The sequence below is a fragment of the Sinocyclocheilus rhinocerous genome, unplaced genomic scaffold (assembly GCF_001515625.1).
Source record: "Sinocyclocheilus rhinocerous isolate Xijiao unplaced genomic scaffold, SAMN03320098_v1.1 scaffold2408, whole genome shotgun sequence".
Classification (NCBI taxonomy): domain Eukaryota; kingdom Metazoa; phylum Chordata; class Actinopteri; order Cypriniformes; family Cyprinidae; genus Sinocyclocheilus; species Sinocyclocheilus rhinocerous.
Genome location: NW_015654510.1, coordinates 8,667 through 21,018, shown reverse-complemented (window position 1 = coordinate 21,018; position 12,352 = coordinate 8,667). Strand labels below are relative to the sequence as shown.

The window sequence follows — 12,352 nt, the reverse complement described above, 5'->3', positions numbered from 1 at the left end:
ACACTTCAGTCGTTTCACTCTTTTTCTGTTTGACAATCTGAAAAACTTCTTCACTCGTAACCGTCGCCTGTGTGAGCGAGCGCTTCCGGTGCGGCGAACGGAATTATGGGAGATGTAGTTCAATCAATACGGACTCCAAATCGAACTTCTATAATCTCATACTGCGAACACACACAAAAAAAGTTTTTTTATACGTACAAACATAAAATTCTCTTCTGTGTGCGTTATTTAAAAAAATAATCTGATGCTAAACACACACACACACACACACACACACACACACAAGAAGAACGCAAAACGGTCGGATGACCCGGATGTGAGTGTGCGCTCCTCCTTGTATGTGGCCCACAATCCTCCGCTCTTCCTTTCCCTCAGTCTACGTACACAGTAAGTATCTTCCTCTCGTTTATTGTTTATAAATCCGGCATCATCCGCGTTATTAATCACTAATAATTCAGTGTAATGTCGCATTTGAGTGTACAGGCACGTTATCGATCACTCTGATGCGTTTTGCTGTGTTTTAAACGCCGATGTGAACGATTATAGACCATTAATGTTGAAGCGTCGGTCTCTGACGGAGATGCGAGAAAGTGTAAATAAAGCAGTAAACTAGCAGTTTCACCAGAGTAAACTGCGGTGTGCACGTTATGTGAAGCGACAAACTGCGTCAATAAAGTCTCGTGCGTGAAGGATCGTGGTTTGATAAAAGATTATTTCACTAAGTAGGTCACGTGACTGTTCCAAGCAGCATTTCCGAGCTGTGTATATGTTTTTTTAGTAACAAATGACTTTAACGTGTTATTAGAGCGTTAACTGGGTATGATGGTGAATTACTGGTTGTTTTGGTTAATGAGTGACTGCAGTGTGTTTGTGTGCAATGCATGTAGTGCACTATTTGTAGTGCACTTGAGTACTAGTGTATGAAAGATGGGTTCAAATGTACTAAAAACAGATAGTATGTTAAAAGCACATTTTAGTTCATATTCATGGTGTCCCAAAATAGCACGTTTTAGTACACTTGCGTAATAAGAAGAATCAGTTTTAGTATATTAAGTACAAAGTCAGTGCAAGAAAATGGCACATTATGGAAGTGCACTTCTTTATTCACCCGGGGTGTTTGTGTTCAGATGGCACCTAAGAAGGGCGAGAAGAAGAAGGGCCGCTCCGCCATCAACGAGGTGGTGACCCGTGAGTACACCATCAACATCCACAAGCGCATCCACGGCATGTGAGTCCGTCCTGAAGCAGTCACTGAATATCTGCTTTCACCCAAACATGAAGACTAGCACATGATTTACTCGCCCTCGAGGCATCATAGCTGTCTATGACTTTCTTCTTTCAGACGAATCCAGTCAAGAGTTATATTTAAAAACCATAAGCTTTATAATGGCAGTGAATGGGTGTTATTTTTCAAAAGTCCAAAAGAAGTGCAATAAAGCGCATCCATCCATAATAAAACGTGGCTCCGGCGAGAGAATAAAGGCCTCCTGTAGCGAATCCATGCGTTTTTGTAAGAAAAATATCCATATTTAAAACATTATAAACACTTTTCTCTAGCTTGCGCTAACTCGTACGCAGATGACGGAGGACGTCGGCATAGTTTAAGCTCCGGTGAGAACATGCTCGTCTCACGAGAACCAACGCTTGTTTACAGGAGCAAAGGAAAAGTCTCCTCTTGGCTTGTATCGAAATCCTCCCACATTTTTCTTTACAAATCCTCGTTTTGTGCTTAAATCGTGACCGGTGTTTTATTTCGCTCTCTCCTCCGTGCTTCAGCGTTCGTCACTAATCACCGGCGTGCGCTAGTGACGGGAGAAACGAGCCTTTTCGAAGCTTCGAATCAATTGCTTCGCAAAATGATTCACTGTTTCGTTCGAAACGCCACGCGCTAGTGACGCCTGCTGGTCAAAACTGTAAATGCAACAAAAGCTTGTGCCAAAACATGCGTAAAAACAGCTTTTACAAACCCAATGCAAATACTTTCTTCAAAGTTTAATTTAGTAAATGCACTTAAAAAATATATAATATAAATATGTATTTATTATTAATTTGCAGGGCTTGTTTAGTTTGTTTTATGGAGAGCTTGTCTAAACAGATCAGTAAGAGACTATTAACTACTACTCATCCTTTTAATTACACAAATTAAAAATGTCTACAGACTGCTAAAACTGATTCGAGATCAGGAAAAAAACCATAGATGCTGCTTCGCCGCTGCGGAGCGATCTCAATGAACTCGCATGATTCACGGGTTCAATGGCAAACCATTAACATTTCTAAACGTTTCGAAACAGTTATGACGTAACGAAGTCTCGTTTACTGAAATCACGTGACTTTGGCAGTTTGATACGCTCTCCAAACCTCTGTTTTGAAAAAATTGATTCACAAAAGTTTCGACGCTTCACGAAGCAGTGCTTCAAAAGCGTCCCATCACTATGCTACGCAGACGTTCTCCGTCCTCCGTCATCTGCGTACGAGTTAGCGCAAGCTAGAGAAAAGTGTTTATAATGTTTTAAATATGGATATTTTTCTTACAAAAACGCATGGATTCGCTACAGGACGAGGATTTGTAAAGAAAAATGTGGGAGGATTTCGATACAAGCCAAGAGGAGACTTTTCCTTTGCTCCTGTAAACAAGCGTTGGTTCTCGTGAGACGAGCATGTTCTCACCGGAGCTTAAACTATGCCGACGTCCTCCGTCATCTGCGTACGAGTTAGCGCAAGCTAGAGAAAAGTGTTTATAATGTTTTAAATATGGATATTTTTCTTACAAAAACGCATGGATTCGCTACAGGAGGCCTTTATTCTCTCGCCGGAGCCACGTTTTATTATGGATGGATGCGCTTTATTGCACTTCTTTTGGACTTTTGAAAAATAACACCCATTCACTGCCATTATAAAGCTTATGGTTTTTAAATATAACTCTGACTGGATTCGTCTGAAAGAAGAAAGTCATAGACACCTATGATGCCTCGAGGGCGAGTAAATCATGTGCTAGTCTTCATTTTTGGGTGAACTGTCCCTTTAACTCCCGTCTTCCTCCTGCAGCTCCTTCAAGAGGAGAGCTCCTCGCGCGCTGAAGGAGATCCGCAAGTTTGCCGTGAAGGAGATGGGCACGCCTGACGTCCGCATCGACACCCGTCTCAACAAGGCCGTGTGGGCCAAAGGTGTCCGGTGAGTGAGTCTGGTCCCGATGGCTTCAGCAGATCTGACTGTCGCTGTGTTAGTCGCTGACTGTGGTGTTCTGCAGGAATGTGCCGTACCGCATGCGTGTGCGTCTGTCCCGGAAGCGCAACGAAGACGAGGACTCCCCAAACAAGCTGTACACCCTCGTCACATACGTCCCCGTCACCACCTACAGAGGTGAGGATCAGCGCTTCACCCTCATTCGCATGGAAGCCCGTTTCTGCTGCTGATTAAAAATAGTTAATTGTGGCTTTTTAATCTCACAATTGTGATTTTACATTTCGGTTTTCTGACTTTTTTTTCCTTTGAATTGCGAGATATAAACATGCGAGTTATAAATTCAGAATTGTGTGATTATAAACTCGTAATTCTGAAAAAGTCAGAATTGTGGGATATAAAGTTGCAGCTGCAAGAAAACACTAAGATTTTAACTCTGTTCTGAGAAAGTCAATTCTGACTTTTTTCTTAATTGTGAGATATAAACTTGCAATTGTAATAAAATAGTCTCTTTTTTCCACAATTGGACTTTATAACTTGCAATTACTTGGTGTTGTTTTTATTCAGCGGTGGAAACGGGCTTCCGTGCATTGGTCCTCATGTTAATGCTGTTTAATCACATCTGATGTTCATATACTGTGTGTTCGGCTCATTATTGAAGGACATGTCAGTGTTTGTGTGACAATCTGCATATTTTTAGTTTCTGACTTTGCTTTCCGTGTGTGTTTGCAGGTCTTCAGACTGTGAATGTGGATGAAAATTAAGTTTCTCTTCATACTTGTTGGAATAAAAACATAAAAGGATTTTGTTGTGGTTGATTTATTTCTTGTCAGATGAGTTTTGTGGCATGTGTGCGCATCGAGATCAGACGGTAGAGAATAAAATCAGCAGTACAACATTCAGAAGATCTGTGCAGCAAATAACTCACTTAAAGCTGTGATCATTCAGGAAGGCTTGAGGTGTGAGTGTACAGGATTTCACACGATCTGATCTAATGCCACACGAGTGTCTGACCGTCATAAGCGCAGTATTTGATCACTGGACGCTTGATTCTCACTGCACTCAGCTTTCAGTCAGAATTAAACGTGGTCCCTTTGGATTTCACAGTGTCTGAGAGTTTCCGTGAAGCTGACTGATAATTAAACACAAGGGTTTGTTCACACACTAGTAATTGAGAGTCATCTGAAAGTGATGAAACTGGATCAGTTTGTTCAGAAAGTCAGTGTCTAGTACAAATCAGGCTTTACTTTGCATATTTTAAATAGCACGCTGCAAAAACGATGTTCTTCCTCAGTATTTCTGTCTTGATTCTCAGTGCAAATATCTAAATATTCTTAATTCAAGATTTACTGGAGATACAAGATGAATATATGAAGTCTTGTTTTCTGAAAAATGTATCAAATTTAAGCAAGTTTTTGCTTAAGACAAGAAAAAAAGAATGTTGCCAGTTAGGTTAGAAAAATCAAATTCATCCAAAGGGAGAAGAATGTTATTTTTGTTACGCGACTGGCAGATATTTCTTCAGGTTTGAAGCAAAAACGCACTTCATATTATAAGGAAGCCTGTTTCCACCACGGAAGAAAAAAATAAAAAAAAGGTAATTATTTCACATTCTGACTTATTTTTTATCAGGTTTGTCAGCTGTAAACTTGCAACTGCGAGTCTGAGGGAAAAAATACTTTTCTAACAATTGTGAGTATAAGAATTCTGAGGGGAAAAAAGTAATGACTTAAAAAGAAAAATGTTAAGTGGCAGAAACGGGCTTCTATAATTTTGATTATTTTTCAGAAAACAAGAGTTCATATGTTTATTTTACTTCTCCAGTAAATGCATCTTGATTTAAGGATGTTTAGATAGTTATACTGGAAAACAAGACAAAAATAAATAAATACCTACATCTTGGATGCTCTGGGGGTAAGCAGATAAACATCACATTTTCTTTTTTGGCTGAACTATCCCTTTAATATAGCAAATAAACTTTGGCTACCTAGAATCACACCTGTCTCTGTGAGTGGAAGCCGCTCCTCCAATCAGAAGAAGTCTCTGCCTGTCAATCATTCGCGCGGAGAGGGGGCGGGGCGTGACGGGATTCTGTGATCGATAACGCAGCTAAAAGACAAGGCTTAAACCTAGTCCCAGACTAAAATATAATTCTGAGCTGTTTCAACTGAAAGAAACTTGCACTGGTTGATCTTAAAATACATCAGTGCCTTTGTTTTGTCTCAAGAGGGACACCAGTAATGTTTTTTTTCCCCCCCTAAAGCACGTTTATAGAAATTACTTAAATGTCCTAATTGAACTGTGGCCTAATCCAGGTTTAGTCTAAGCCTTGTCTGTGAAACCAGGCCTTAGTATATTTATAAGAATAATTATATTGTATTCGAATGTACATATGCAAATAATCAGCAAACTAAATGTCCACAATTATTCTGGTATTATTTGCCATTTTTTTATAAAAAAAAAAAAAAGAATAAAAACTCTGGATTGCAACTTAGAGAGAAGATGTTTTAGTTAAATTTAAAATATAGGTATAGTTATTATAACAAGATTGCTTATCCACAAATCTAAATGGGCACCACAAAAACCCTCATTTTAAAACCGAAATAAGTTCTCTTCATACTTTAATAGCAATAAGACACAACAAAGCAAAATAAATAAATAGAATAATAATAAATGTACTTAAATGTATCCTTAAATCGATTGATTTAATGCACAATCCTGTATGATTTTGCTGATCAATATAATATAAAGCTATAGATAACATTTTATATAACATGTTGCTGAATGTTCAAAACGTCCAGTTTTTAAAAACGTTATTCTTGGTTATGTAAACATTAAAGGAACGTTACATTTCATCATTTTGAAACATTATGACAAGGCTATTCTGAAACAAGTGTAGCATTTAAACAACGTTACACAAACATCCAACTGAAACTTTTCTGAATGTATAATTAATGTTTTTGTGCTAATGTTTTGTCATTGACTTGAACAAATGCTCTATTAACATTAAGATTGTTTCTTCATAACTTTAAGAGAATATTGCCGGAAGTTCTAAGATGTATATTTTCTTTCTCCCTTTGTTCTCTTCTATTAATATTTTAATATCCTTAGCAAGATTTGATTTGTTATTATTGATGATTTTCATGGTTTCATTTGATTTTGCAGTAAGAAAGTCAGGATTGTTTGCATATATTCCTTCAGTTTAATTTCAGAGACAGTAAATGCAAGCTTTTGTAAATGTGAAAAATTCTCTTTCTATACTAAATGAGAATAAACAGATTTACATTATTAATCTGTTCATTATCTCAGCAGAGTTTTGTATTCATAAGTCAAAAGTAATTCAGAAGAAACCATTGTATATACTTGGAAGAGTTTATTTGCAAAAACAGATAACTCCGTTTTTTAATATGTTCAAAAATCATGTTTTTTATTATGTTGTGTTTTGATTGTGTTAGTTAGCCGTATGTTTTAGTTATTTTTAACCCGACTGCAGTTTGACTGAGATTAATTATCAGTTTTAGCAAATTAATATCTCAGCAGAGTTTTGTATTCATAAGTCAAAAGTAATTCAGAAGAAACCATTGTATATACTTGGAAGAGTTTATTTGCAAAAACAGATAACTCCGTTTTTTAATATGTTCAAAAATCATGTTTTTTATTATGTTATGTTTTGATTGTGTTAGTTAGCCGTATGTTTGAGTTATTTTTAACCCGACGCAGTTTGACTGAGATTAATTATCAGTTTTAGCAAATTAACTCTTCACTTACAACCTGAAAACGGGATGATTTCAGCTGTTTATGTGTTTTCTTGAGCTAATATCAAGGAAAGTTTCTCTCGAGGAGCGGAAAAGTCAGCTGTGTTTCGAATGTAATTGTTTATAGTTTGATTACAGTTAGTGTTATTATACTCGACTAAAACCGAAAATAAAAACTTATTTTTTTGTTAATTGAAATAAAAGTCAGCTGAAATAAAATATGACAAATAAACTTCAGCTAGTTGCCAAAGCAGCATTTCTCATTTTTGTTTTAATTTTAACTTTAAGTATTAAAATAAATAAAACTAAATCTGAAATTAAAATGTCTGAAAAACTATATAGATGCATTTAAAACGACAACAACAACATTTGAAAGCCTGTTTCTGCCACAGAATAATAAAAAACAGTAATTCCGACTCTTTGTCTCATAATTCTGACGTTTCTTCTCAGAAAATGTACATGTCTGGCAGCTTTTATTCAGCATTCCTAGAAAGAAAAGTCAGAATTGTGAGAAAAAAAGTTGCAATTATTTTTATGGCGTGGAAGCAAGCTTCCATAACAAAAAAAATGACTAAAACTCTAACTGAAATTAAATTGGAAATGCTAAATACCCAAACAAGAATGAATTCGAAGTATTAATAAAAACTATGAGTATCTCAATGGTAGTAAAACACCAGAGAGAACAGACATTATTATTGAGCGATGACTGTAATCTGATCAGTTTCAGTAAATGGATGTAAACTGATTGGTCTGTGAATGCTGGAGCTGCAGTCATCAGTGTTTCTGAATGTAGGATCCTTCCTCCCAGAGAAGCCCCGGCGGAGGAGGAAGAGGAAGAGGAGGAAGAGCGGTCCATCACTGATCCTACTAAAAACAATATAGACATTTAAAAAAGGTAACACTTAAAGTCTTTATATATAATGTTATAAAAGTATTTTTAATGCATTAATTATAATTGTGATGTATAATACGCTGCATGATCTCCTGAATAATTGTAGACACTGATATAATATTTATCTATTCATTGAACGCACCTTTAGAAAGTATGATGCATTAAAACACACAACAAACTACCAATTTGACAACAACCAAGAAATCTGCAGATATTATAATGCATTTAACTTTGGTTAAAAAATTTTCTGAAAAGATATAATGCATTATAGCATACATTTATGATTGAAGTTTGAAAATTAAAACTGAATCTGACTATAAAGACATTTCAGGTTTGAAAATACTGACACTGATAGACAGTGTTGGGGGTAACGCATTACAAGTAACGCGAGTTATGTAATCAGATTACTTTTTAAAGTAACTAGTAAAGTAACTCATTACTTTTTAATTTAGAAGGAAATATCTGAGTTACTTTTTCAAATAAGTAGCTCCAGTTACTTTGTTTCCATGTATTGAGTGACAGTTCTGGTGTTGCCATGGTGACAGAAATCAGGAGTAAGAGCAGAGCGTTGTGTGTGAACATGATCTTACTGTAGTTCTAGACTAAATATCAACATGTGTTTACTCATCTCACTGCACACAAACACATTCAGTGTTCCTCACAATCAATAAAAACAGTTAAAACACAAACTCAGAATATTCTACAAACCTGCAATAATTAAATGTTAAATAAGACAAATGTATTTAATCCCATTTTATTAACCAATGTCTTTGCTGCTGACCTTCGATGATCTATTTTAATCATACTAATAAGCAAAATTGACACATTTGTGTTTCTCTTTATTGCTGAATAGTGTTGAACTTTCTTCTCTTCTGCGTCATATTCTTCATGCTGCGTCCTCTACTGTACAGACGAGAATTTACATTTCCTTCAGCCTGAGACGTATTCATTTCACTCTTGTTGTGAAAGTGCTTGTACATTTGTAAAAGAAGAACTTTTTATATTAAAAACAAACAAGCAAGCCCTGCCCAGATTTAAAAAGTAACGTAACGCATTACTTTCCATAAAAAGTAACATAATTAGTTACTTTTTTAGGGAGTAACGCAATATTGTAACGTATTACTTTTAAAAGTAACTTTCCCCGACACTGCTGATAGAATGTTTCTCACTGGAAATGAGTTTCAGTATTTGGCCCTCATTCTTGCATACTGATTGTAATCTGATCCTTTTGTTCCTGCATCTATTTAACTGCCTATAATCACGTGTACACTGCAGAGATGGTGATTGTCCACAGAAACACGACGCATGTCTAGTTCCACACAGAAGTAGAGACTGCAGCACAAACACTGCTCTTCAGGAGTGAGTGCTGGTAATATTGCTCTGTCTCCGGCAGACAGAAGAGGCTGGCGGAGTGGAAAGTGCATCAGATGAAGAGCGTGTTTGGGGAGGTGAGTGAGATCTCGGGGTAGGATTATGTGCAGGAGGTCAATAAAGCCGGAGCAGGAATCTGGGTGGTGCTCACCCATTCACTGCATGCTGGGAGAAAACATGTTGAAGATCTAGATGAAGGTGTCGGAATGAACCACGAACATCCTAAGCTCAAACCTTTTATACACTTGCAGTCTACTACCCTTAAAGGCACAATATGTACGATTTTTGTTTATTAAAATACCAAAAACCACTAGAACAGTGTTATATATTTTGCTAAACTGCAGAAATAATAATAATAATAATTCATTTAAATGCAGCCTTTACCCCGGAAACCCTGTAAACAAAGCAGCTGCACTACTTTCTGTTTCTGAATCGTGTTTAAATGATTTAAACAGCCATTCAGATTTGTGTATTTGCTATGATGTTCATCACAGCGCCAAATACTTACATATTTAGACTTAATAGGCTATTTATTTTCAAACTTTTTTTTTACATTTTAATCTGGACTACAACATGCCCTAGATATTGTTTGAAAGTGTTTTGATTCTTTATTGTTCGGTCACACTTTACATTAGGGCTTCATTAGTTAACATTAGTTAATTCATTAGTTAACATAAACTGCCAATGAAAAATTCTTCTGAACATTCATTAATCTTAGGTATTCCAATATTTAATAACACGTTGTTAAAATCGAAAGTTGCAAGTGTGTTATTTAATGAGCTAACATGAACTAAGACTTGTATTTTTTTAACAAAGATTAATAACTTCTGTAGCAAATGTAGCTATTGCTCATTGTGAATGTTAATGCATTAACTAAGGTTAACTAATGAGGTCTTATTGTAAAGTGATACCTATTGGTCTTTATAGTTCTTTTGCACTTTAATCTGTGTAAAACTTTTAACTTTATAAATTTTTCTGTATTGCTTTATTGCATTTAAATGTTCAGTTATTTTTTTTATAAGAAAAAAGTTATTAAACCTGTTATACTGTATTATGACAGCACTTTTTTTAAAACTAAATTTCAATATCGTGATAATACCGTATACCGTGATAAAAGCATTAGCAATTAATCGCAACATGAGAATTTGATACCGTCATATCCCTATGCACGACCGGAAGCAGTGGAAGCGCTCGACTCTGGCATAATAAAAGCTCCGCTGCTTTCCAGCCATGTGTCGCGCACAGGCGTCGTCAAACTATGCCTTTGATTCTTTGTTTATTTTGAATACGCGCCAAAATTACATACTGTGCCTTTAACCCTAAAAAGGGCAAACCCATAAATAGACATCAGAAAATGTATTAATATTTTTAATATTATAAAATTAATATTGCTGTTTTCCATCTTATCAATAATACAATTGATACATTTGTATACATTATACATTTATACACAAATAAAAAAAATTCAAAACTTGACTCGTACTTTTTAATTTTAATGTTTTTAATTTTTGCTATTTTCCATCTTATTGGGACTCAAATAATACAATTGCATGATTTTTTTTTTTTTCAAAACTTTTAGACTTTTATTTTTGATTGTAATGTTTGTATCCCCAGGATATGTACGATACTTTGGGGCATAAATTCACTGAAAACAGAACACTTGTTAATGAATGCTTGTTACAATGTGGTTGTAATTCCTGAACGCTTTGGAATACAGACCTAAGCTTGGTCTCTTTTAAAGAAGACACATAGCAGATTATTGCTGAAATAATTAGCATTTCAAAAAAACTAAGTATAAAAAAAGTTATAGAAGTTTAGGTTTACAGTAAAAAGGTAAACATTTTTTATTTTATATAAAATAAAAATTGTATAAAATGTTGCACTATAAAATCAAAGCCGTGTGCCTAACCAAGTTATGTTCCAAATTTGAAGTTGATATCACAAAAATTGTGGTTCCTGTGAGATTTTGTTTGGGCGCTATACCAAAAATAACCACTGGGTTACACCCAAACTCTATTAATGCAGTTTTCTGTCACAAATCAATCATTTTCTGTCACAATATCACAATATTCACCAAATATGGAACCTTGACTGTCAGACCTTCCCAACGATATCTGTTTTGACAAGATTACAAAAAGATTAGATTTTCTGAAACACAAGACACAAAGTCTCAGAGTCTGTATATATGTTTTTATATCTTGATTTATACCCCTAAAAGAGCGACGTATTCCCTGAGACACAAACATTTAGAGACAGATTACAAAACATGTAAGCATTTAATTCATACCAAGACAACAACTCTGAGTTAGAGCAGGGCTTGTTGCAGTGTGGTCAGAAGATACAGTAAAAGTTATTTCTGTATTCTAGTGTTTGGAGTGGAGACATTCAAGCCTTAAGCTAGTTTTGGTCGAATGAATGGAAAAACTAATGAAGATCTGTTAGAAGTTGTATTTTAAACTCTGAAGTTTTGCTAATACAAGACATTTACATCTGCAGACCACACTGAGGTATTGAGTTCCATATAGTTATACCTTAAATGCTCTTTAATTGCTCCTAAAGTCTTAAAGTCCTAAATAGCCAAAAGTTTTTGAACAGTAAGATTTTTAATGTTGTTTTAAAGAATTCTCTTCTGCTCAGCAAGGCTGCATTTATTTGATCCAAAAACTGTAAAATTGTGAAATATTTTTACCATTTAAAAATAACTGCTTTTTATTTGAATATGTGTTCAAATGTAATTTATTTCTGTGATGCGCAGCTGTATTTTCAGCATCATTACGCCAGTCTTCAGAGTCACATGATCTTCAGAAATCAGTATAATATTCTAATGTGCTGCTCAAAATTATTATTATTTTTTTATATTATTATTATGGAATTTTTTCAGGTTTCTTTGATGAGTAGCAAGTTCAGAAGAACAGCATTTATCTGAGATAGAAATCCTTTGTAACATTATAAATGTCTTCATCATCACTTTTGATCAACTTAAAGCATCCTTGCTAAAATAGTATTAATTTCTATAATTTCATGCCCAAAAAAATACATAAAAATTACACTGACTCCAAGCTTTTGAATGGTATAGTGTATAATGTTACAAAAGCTTTTTATTTCAGATAAATCTTTGGATCTTTCCATTCATCAAAGAATCCTGAAAAAAAAG

General features: G+C 35.1%; 1 protein-coding gene and 1 pseudogene across 1 annotated transcript; both read left to right on the top strand.

The window, feature by feature from the left end:
- The first annotated feature begins 297 nt into the window (after positions 1-297).
- LOC107717386 (60S ribosomal protein L31) lies at positions 298-3,983 on the top strand. The gene is made up of 5 exons (XM_016524116.1): positions 298-387; positions 1,128-1,228; positions 3,046-3,171; positions 3,248-3,360; positions 3,913-3,983. The coding sequence occupies exons 2-5, from the start codon at positions 1,128-1,130 to the stop codon at positions 3,942-3,944; spliced, it is 372 nt and encodes a 123-aa protein (XP_016379602.1). The 5' UTR covers positions 298-387; the 3' UTR covers positions 3,945-3,983.
- A 30-nt stretch (positions 3,984-4,013) lies between these two features.
- The window catches only part of LOC107717385 (phosducin-like protein 3), a 12,512-nt pseudogene continuing 4,173 nt past the window's right edge, over positions 4,014-12,352 (top strand).

Coding starts and splice junctions, on each gene's coding strand:
- LOC107717386 (XM_016524116.1), top strand. CDS start 1,128: ATGGCACCTAAGAAGGGCGAGAAGAAGAAGGGCCGCTCCGCCATCAAC. Junction 3,172..3,247: donor GTGTGGGCCAAAGGTGTCCG/GTGAGTGAGTCT, acceptor GGTGTTCTGCAG/GAATGTGCCGTACCGCATGC. Junction 3,361..3,912: donor CCCCGTCACCACCTACAGAG/GTGAGGATCAGC, acceptor GTGTGTTTGCAG/GTCTTCAGACTGTGAATGTG.